The following is a 9,508-nucleotide window of genomic DNA, read 5'->3' as shown; positions in this document are numbered from 1 at the left end:
TTCCCTTTAGCTTATACCAACCGAAAGCTAATAATTGATCTATTGAATTTGAGTCATCTTAATAAATTTTTTCGGGAGACTTTTCTTCAAAAAAAGATTTATTTGAATGAATTCAAATATAAATTGGGTGAATATAACAGTACTAATAAATTAAACCCATCATCTAAAATGAATTAATATTTTATTTTTTTATTTTTTTTATAACATATGATTGGTTTTAATTTTAAAATTTTTAACAGGAATCAATCAAAACACTATATTTAAATATTTTTATTTTAATTCTTTGAATATTAGTAGATAAATAATTGAGCATTGCTACAAAAAAAAATATATATATATATATATATATCTTATTTTCGAGGCTAGTGAGGTGGGAATCAATTAGGATACTCTCTCTCATATTTTTTCTAATTATCAATAAATTATAATACTTACATGTTATTAAATTTATAAAATAAGTCTAAAAAACAGATTTATGGGGTGTTTGGAAAGATGATTAAAAATTGACTTTTTTATTTTTTTTTATTTTTTAACTTTTTTTTTGCGAAACAATAAGTGGATTAAAAGTTGAGAAACTACATTTAACTTGCTTCCTAAAATAAACCTTATATAATATCATTTTCTAATAATTAATGATATACACGTTTTATGACAAAAACTTAGGATTCGTTTGGAAAGTGAGTTGATTTTTTGATTTTTTAACTATTTTGATTATTTTAGTCTGAGACTAAAAGACTTCGTTTGGAATGACTTTTTAATTTTTTTAACATGATAATTATTAAAAAAATATTAAAAATATTTATTAAAAACAAATACAAATACAACCATCTATTACATAATAATTTTTAAAAAATATTTATTAAAAATAAATACAACCATCTAATACATGATAATCATCTAAAAATATCAACACAATCATCTAGTACCAAATTAACTTATTTAGATCATATAATTCCTTACTTTTTGAATATATATATATATATATATATATATATATTTTTTGTAATAAACTAAAAAATCAGCTGATAAGCTACTTTTCACATTAGGCCTCTTTCCAATAAAATTTAAGTGGTTATAACTGCTGCTTAATAAGTGAAAAGTTTTGGTATTTTTCGGAAAAATAATATTTAAATTAACTAAAAATAGAGCTAATAGTGCATGAATTTATATATTTCTTCATAATAGCAAATGTTAAAGTCAAAAAATTATTATCTTATTTAAATCAAATCATCTCTCTATCACACAATTTTTAATTAAATAGTTCAAACATAATAGCAAATGTTTTTCTTTCTTTTTTTTTTTTTTGAAAAATGAAACTTCACACAACTTCGTCAGTAATTTCTCCGAATACACATTAGAATAATTACGATTTGATATATGCCATTGTTTTAATTTAGACCACATTTTATGAAAAGATCACCAAAATTTTAAACCAATTTTAAAATACAAAAGATACTGTCTATATAGTTTTCTTATAAACAATTACCCAAAAAAGTTTTCTCATAAATTATTTTTTTATTGTATGGTTCTCACTTTTTTGTGTTTATTGATGTTGATTTTAGTACTTACGCCTTGGCAGTGAAAAAATAAAATTAAAAATGAGATTACATATATCCTCACTCAACAACACAACCTACAGTGGATCATCTCTTGCTCTTCAATTACTTCAACAAAACAAATTAACATGTCTTTATTTGATACATTGTAAAGAAATAATAGATGATAGCATGAGACTACTTACATTAATAACAATAAATAAGATGTGTACAAAATAAAAACTTCCAATAACAGAACTAAATATCACTTTCATTTAAAACGCACCATTCTTTTCCCTCAAATTATAATTCACTTTCCTCTCGCATAAAAAAAATTGATTATAATCAATTTTTAATCAGCTATTAATCAAAAAACAGATTATAACCATTTTTCTAAAATAACCTTAAAGTTGTTATTATCCAACACCTGATTTGAATCAAGTATTCAATAATAATTAACTACTGAAGATAAAAATTATGTAAAATTAAACAATAATATCATCAATCTTTCTTATTTATAATCAGATCAAAATTCAGAAAAATCAAAGAAAATATCACAAGTCTAAAATTAATTCCAAACTATAAAAATTGTTAATATAATTCACTCTATTAAGGTAAAGTGAGTATCAAATTTGACACAAGATATAGTTATTACTATTTTTAGAAGTTTAAAAAGTGTTAGATTATTATAATTTTTAATTTTTTACAAAAAAAAATGTAAAATATGAATTGAATTTAAAATAATATAATATAAAAGTGATGAAATTATTGTAATACAAATAAGATAATATGTTAAAATAACATGCTATGCTATTTTAACACACGCCAAACATGCAAGTAGCATCAATAGCAGGAGCAGCCCATTGAGCTTGCAAAATTCCCACGCCAATATTATAAAGCTCCAATATCTCACCCTTGTAATTGCACTTGCTATTTTTAGAATTGAGCATGAAACATATAAATATATAAATAACGAATGAAGTGATTTGGACGCTAAAACACCCACCCATTAATTAATTAAACATGAAAATTTCAACAAAGATTCGTTAGAAAAGAACCAAGTAAGCTGACACTAATAACTATTCTCTTTCTCTTTCAGTTTACCACTTCACAAAAAAAAAAAAAAAACAAAACTAAACTAAACTAAACTAAACTAAACTAACACCAACATCATCATCATCATCAAGATTAAACATGTGAAAATTAAACCCAAAAGTCCTAATAACACAAATCCAAGACTTCTTCACAGTAGCATAAGAATGAGACAAAGACACAGAGATGGTGAGTGCTTTCAGTAGTGTGGTGGTGGCTGTCTAGGAGTGGGTGTCCATATCACATCAGAAGATGCCAACTGACCACCATACATCGACATGTCCGCCGCCGTTGGATGCCCGCTATCATCACCACCTCCGCCGCCCGAAACCGCCGTAGGAGACATCTCCTCAACATCGTCCTCCGCCGCCGGCAACCGATGAAACGCCGGGTTATTAAACGACGCCGCGATCACATACACCGTCGCCGCCGCCATCAGCGGCCCCACCACCGCCCCTCCCACGATCTGCCCCTGCGGCCCCGCCAAAGATATCGTGAACCCACTCGAAAACGACGTCGTCGCCGGCAATATCGTCGCAGACAGAGACAGTATATCGAAGCGGCCGTGGAACGTCACCGTAGCTCCCGTCGGCGAAGCCGTGGGTTGCCGGAGAGTGACGTTGGCGACGGCGCCAGAGGCGGTGAGGATGCAGAGGCCCGTGTTGCGGTTGCGGCAGAAGCGGGTGATGGCGGCGACGACGTCTCCGCCGGGGGGGAGCTCGAGAACGTAGGGAGTCATGGGGGGTTCGGTGGTGGAGTCGCGGGTGATGATGATGGGAGGTTTGGGTTTGTTTTTGGAGCCGGGTGGGCGGCCTCTGGGGCGGCGAATGACTTCGATGGTGGCTCCGTCGCTGTTGGGTTCTTTCATGGCGGCGGAAGGAGTGGTGGTGGCGCCGGGGCTACGGCTGTCGGCTTCTTCGGAGTTCTGGCATTCACGGATGACTTGGAAGTGGTGAGGATGTAGAGGTTGTTGGAATTTCTGGGTTTGGTGAAGCTTTGCAAACATGTTGTTTGGGTGATCCTTTTCCTCTGCAAATTCGCCTTTCATCTTCTTTCTCTCTATATATCTATATATATAGGTATATATCTGAATGAATGATGAGTGCAAGAGACGAGAAGAAGAAGAAGAGAAGAAGAAGGGGTTTTGGTTTTTGGGGTTTGGATTTGTTTGAATTGAAATTGATTGGGAGAGAGAGAGAGAGAGATTGGAGAGAGGTGGGTGAGCTTGGAAACCAAGTAAAAGACTAACAGCGCCGCTCGTTGAAGGTAAAGTAGGCCCACTGATCATGAGAGAGAAAGAGAGAAACAGGGTTTTGGAGAGAGAAAGTGATGTGTGAGAAAACAGTGCATGTGGGTAAGTTCAGCCTTTCACCGCCTTCAACTTTTTTCTTCAAGTTTGAAACAGGAGAGAGAGAGAGAGAGAGAGAGAGAGAGAGAGAGAGAGAGGGAGGGGGGGGGGGGCTAGAGAACCATCCCGACCGAGTGGATTGACAATGACACCTTGATGGTCTTTGTTTTGGGTAATGGGGGATGTAATTTTTCTCTCTCTATACGTATATACCCAATTTTCTCTATCTATCTATATATATATCGTCATATTGAATGCTCTCGCTTTCACAATCTGATCTTATTATGTTATGGGCTAGTGGGTTATCCCATCCCATCCCATCCATCCATCCAACCAACCAATTCCCAACTCAACATTGCATTGTAAATATGTCCAATAAATTCAAATCTCCCATAGCTCACATCCTTTGACTGTAGACTATTATCAAATCTGACTTTCCTTTTTTGGGTGTCTTCTGTATCAACGGTGGACTTTCGTAACTTCTTATTATATCCTAATAATCAATTTTTTTTTAAATAAATTATAAATACATCCTTAACATTTATTTAAAATATAAAATTATTTTGTAATTTTAGATTAAGTTTGGCATCTTTTAAAAAATTTAAAAAATCAAAAAGTCACTATCCTATTTAAGTCACATCACCTTTCTAACACATCACTTCAAACTCAACCCAAATCCAACTCATATTTCATAAAAAGTCAAAAAGTGCACTTATTTAATTTTTTCAAACTTGGTCTTAAAAGTTTTATCCTGTCCTCTATCAATTTCATAAAAAATAGATATTTTTATTAATAAATTATTAAGTTAAATAATAATTTTAAATAATATTAAAATTTTATTTAATTAATAATTTAAGTAATTTATTATTATATAGAATAGTATTTATAAATTTTACTTTTTAGTTAATTTTGTTAAATAAAAAATTTAAAAATATATATATTTATATTTTTTATGTTATATAAGATAATTTGTATTTTGAATAAATTTTTAAAATGCATTTATAATTCACCTTTTTCTTATGTATACGTTAATCGAAATAGTCAAAGGGCTACGTTTACTGTCATCAATTTCAAACCAATCAAGAGGTGAATGTCTGGATTTTATGGTGAACTACATAGCATGCAGTAATCCACTCTTTTAATTATTGTTAAATTATTTATTTAGTTTTTAAATTATTAATTGAATTTAAGAGTCTAAATTAGGCTCCGTTTGTCTTGAGCTTGGGCCGGCGCTAAACCACTCGGGCCGATCAAAATTTGAGTCAAACGAGTCGACTTAGTTTCCAAAAAGCACAACCTAAACCCAGTCTAAATTTTTTTTTCATTAACTAATATTGTCTTTTCATTTTATTTGATCACATCATGTTATATTTGAGTCACGTCATATTTCTATCACATTATATTGTTTTTATAAAAAATAAAAAAATATATTGAAATAATATATTTTCAAACACAAAAATAATTGAATGTAAATAATAATTTTTATAAATGAAATGAAATATTACAAATTTATAATATCTCAAAAAAAAGATAGAATGATTCAAGCTTCCATTGAGAGAGATAAAAGGTCCCCGCAAAAGAAGGATAATATCAACAAACTAAAAATAAAGAAAACTGAACAAAAAAGAAAGGCTTCATTTGGGGTGAAATGACTTTTTTACTATTTTATCCTGAGGCTAAAAAGCTCGTTTGGATTAGATCTTTTGATTTTTTTAATTATTGTGAGATAAAAAATAAAATAATTATGATTTAGATATAACATTTTTATCTTATTAATTTTTTAACTTATTCTGTCTTTTGTGGCTAAATTAACACCCAATTTCAAAAAAACCACATGCCAAACAAGGGCGACATAACACTATATTCAAGTTACCACCGGACTCATCCAAAACATTACTACTCTACAACCTTCAACAAAGAATCTAAAGACTTTACCTCCACTAATCAAGATAAAATATCTAAAATTGAGATGGCTACGTAGCATGAAACAAACACATTATCCAACATCCACCTAATTGAAATGCTTAAATTTGACATAAATTTTGGCAAATTTTAGCTTTGTCACATTTGACATGGTTCAAAGAACAATTTTTATTTTTTTATTATTTAGATGGTTGATTTGAAATTTTTAACTTGAACTTGTTACTTTTATCGTTTATTTTTTTATATATAAAAAATTATTAAACTAAAAAATAATAAATTTGACATGAATGCTTGTTTTTAGAATTATCAAATTTACATATACCAATTTATTACCTAAATTTACAAAAAAAGAAAAAAAGAGAAAAGAAAAAATGGCATACCAATTTTTGATAGGTGCTCTTACTTCACTGATGTAAATATCTTTTTAATATATCTAAATTATTACCAGCCTACTCAAATCACTATAAGCATGCAGATATATTGAGGTGGCCAGTAATAAACTCAGGTCAGTTAAACAAAATTCTTGCACCTCAGTTCACTTGAAATTGAAAAGTTTAAATCTTGTCACAGTCAAGACGATTCATTTAGGAGTGAAGTCATAATTTTGTTTTAAAAGGGATAAAAAAGTTAAATTAGAAATTAGTTTTGAAATTTTAAAAATTATTTCCATCCAAAATAGAGAAAACAACAGAAAATAATGTGCATTTTTTATTTTTACATTTTCCTACCAAATTAGGTTTTGTATTTTTTTTTTAAGGAAATAGATTCTAAAAACTCAACTGAACATTATAGTGCAACATGGTTAATCGAATTTGAAAGTATACAAAAGTAATTTATATTTATATGTACATATAAATAGTAATTGTGTATTGTTTTATAATTTTTTTGTTTCAAACTAAAATAATTATCATTGTAGTTCATAATAATCACATATGTACAATTATCACACTTTTTAAAAATAAATTTTATGTATAAATATCATATTAGTGAATATTTTCATCCTCCTATCTAAATGGAGGTCACTTTATGGACTTGAAGTGACATGACATAGTTTTTTTTCTTTTTCGCCGTTTCGAACTACATCTTGAGTGTGATGGTGAAAATAATAAGAATGACATGTAGATCAAAAAAATAATAAGAATTACTTTGTCTAATTGTGATTTTTCATTAAGAAAATTCTATTGATGATGACAGGATGAAAAATCTCAAATTGAGTTAGGATTACATATAAGAAAACTTGTAATGTGACTTAAGATGGAATGGAACAATATTGTTGACTATACATACCTTACCTCTTGCTAGAAGCAAAAATTACAGTAGTGCAATTGCTTCTACAGCCACCTTTTGGGAAAGATTCAAAACAAATTTATTTTATAATAACCCAGGCAGTACGGTACTTGGTAAGGGTTAAAATCCCAAGTCTCAAGGGCCAATTTTTTGAGCTAACGCAATTGGTTAAAAAGTTAAATCTCAATTTGTTGCTGTTCCCGCAACATCTGGTGTGGATACTCTTTCACTACGTGAGTCCTGAGTTAAACAGAACTTATCTTGAGAGGTTGGGACAACTTCTAAAGTTATAATCTCTTATTAGGAACGGATAACAAGACACATTAGTGATCTCTGCGAGAGACGCTGCCTTAAACCTATGGAAAATGGGAAGATTTTCCTACAACAAAAAAATAATAATAATAATTGTTTTATAAAGTAATATTTTGATGACATAATTTTAGATTTGGAATTGTATTTAAAAACATAATTTCAAGTTTTCAAAGTGTTTTGAAAATACATTTTTGAAAATTATTACCAAATTAAACCAACCAAATCAAATCTTAAGTCCCATTAAATAGGATATTTTTTGAAAGTTGTTACAATAATTTAATTCAAATCAATTTTTGAAAGCATATGATCACAACACATATCAAGAAAAGAATATGGAATAGGGCCTTAGATTTATTTGTGACCCAGGGAAAAGCAATATGAAGAGCAATATGAAGTGAACATCTCATGTATGATTTTTAGATTTAGGAGGGTCTGTTTGGAAAATAAAAAGTTTTTTTGACTTCTCTTCTTCTACAAATAATTCTTGATATGAAAAAACAATGATAAAAGATAGAAAATTATACAGTAGTCTCACAATATTACGTGACTATACTTTATCACAAATCACCATTCATTATGTTTTTTTATATTTCTCATTCACCCAACACACATAATTAATACCTCACATTCTTCACCAATTATACTATCATAAAGCACTACGTGACCGTATTTCAGAACTACTGAATAATCAATTAGCAAGGTACTAAAACTACTTAATATATGGGGGTTCGAGGTGAACAGTGATGAAGAGAGCGATTAGAGAGGTAAAATTATGTTAATGGTCCAACAAAGTTAGAATGGCTGGAGAATGAGTCAACAAAAATTTGGTAAAGTTGGAAAATGAGCAATTAGGCGAGGATGGAGCAAGTGGTTCAAGGAGAAGAAAATGACAGTGTACAAATGGACAGTATCTCTCTAAGTCTTAAAAAATCCTCTCATTGGACCTTAGAAAATGAGTCCTATTTATAGATTTTTCCTTGGCACCAACGGATACCAAATGGCCAAATAAAGTGAGGACACGTGTCTCTAAGAATCACATGAAATATTTTGTCTTGGACCACCAGGCTAAAGGTGTCGCGTGTCCCTCTACATGTACTATGTACTATCTGTTTGGCACAGGTGCCTCAGCAAGTGCACTTGTGCCGGGAGTGTTTGTCGTTACAACTTGCCTCCTCAACTTGAATCTCAGCAAGTACACTTGCGGCGGTAATGTTTGTCATTGCACTTGCCTTCTCAGTTCAGTTTAGCTAAGACATGCATTTTTAGGATTTTATAGCTTGCTATCAGCTATGTTCGTGTTCACCTTAGCGACGCCTCCACCCTTAGCCGCCTAACCATAAACTTCCTAACTTCCTAGGGCGAATGCCAGAGAGCCTACTATAAAGTATGATGTGCCTTAGTACCAAGCACAATAGGGACTTCCTTGGTCCTGCTTGTATAACCAAGGCAGGTCTATGACCTGGGTAATAGAAAGGGAGTCCCTTATTCTTGGGTTACCTGCTTCCATCTTCGTGGGGTCGCCGTGGCATACTGGTATCTTTAGGCTTGTTATCAACTCCAACCAGTAAGCTTTGACGCCTGTTATCAATGCCAAGCTAATCAGCTTCAGGGCCTGCTATTAGGGTCGAGCTAATGATGGCTTTGGGGGCCTACTATCAGCCCTAAGCTAGTAATGCCTTGGGGACTGCTATCAGTGCCAAGCATTAGCATCTACCTGTGGGGGAAAGCTTCTCTCAAATGTTACTATCACCTTGATGGGGTGTTCCATCTGTAATTTAGTTATGACGGTTATAGTTGCTGCAACGACTACTTCCTGTGGCAAGTTCAAATGATGACATCGACAATACTGGAGAGGGCGGCACCGACAAAGTATCAATGCCAAGCATTAGCCTTTACCTGTGGGGGAAAGCTTCTCTTAAATGCTGCTATCACTTTGATGGGGTGTTCCATCCGTAAGTTAGTTGTGACGGTTGTAGTTGCTGCAGCGGCTATTTCCTGTGGCAAGTTCAAA

At 31.8% G+C, this 9,508-nt stretch overlaps 1 protein-coding gene across 1 annotated transcript; it reads right to left on the bottom strand.

Annotated features, from left to right (window-relative positions):
• Positions 1-2,520: 2,520 nt before the first annotated feature.
• LOC114300226 (AT-hook motif nuclear-localized protein 28) lies at positions 2,521-4,301 on the bottom strand. Its single transcript, XM_028245112.2, has one exon. The coding sequence runs from the start codon at positions 3,913-3,915 to the stop codon at positions 2,827-2,829; it is 1,089 nt and encodes a 362-aa protein (XP_028100913.2). The 5' UTR covers positions 3,916-4,301; the 3' UTR covers positions 2,521-2,826.
• Between the last annotated feature and the right edge of the window lie 5,207 nt (positions 4,302-9,508).

This window comes from Camellia sinensis, chromosome 6 (assembly GCF_055761805.1).
Source record: "Camellia sinensis isolate YWXY chromosome 6, ASM5576180v1, whole genome shotgun sequence".
In the NCBI taxonomy this organism is placed as follows: Eukaryota; Viridiplantae; Streptophyta; class Magnoliopsida; order Ericales; family Theaceae; genus Camellia; species Camellia sinensis.
The sequence above is the reverse complement of the archived record's forward strand: the minus strand, read 5'-3'. Positions and strand labels throughout refer to the sequence as shown.

What these genes read in the sequence shown, in the direction of transcription:
- LOC114300226 (XM_028245112.2), bottom strand. Translation starts at nt 3,915, where the DNA reads ATGATCAGTGGGCCTACTTTACCTTCAACGAGCGGCGCTGTTAGTCTT.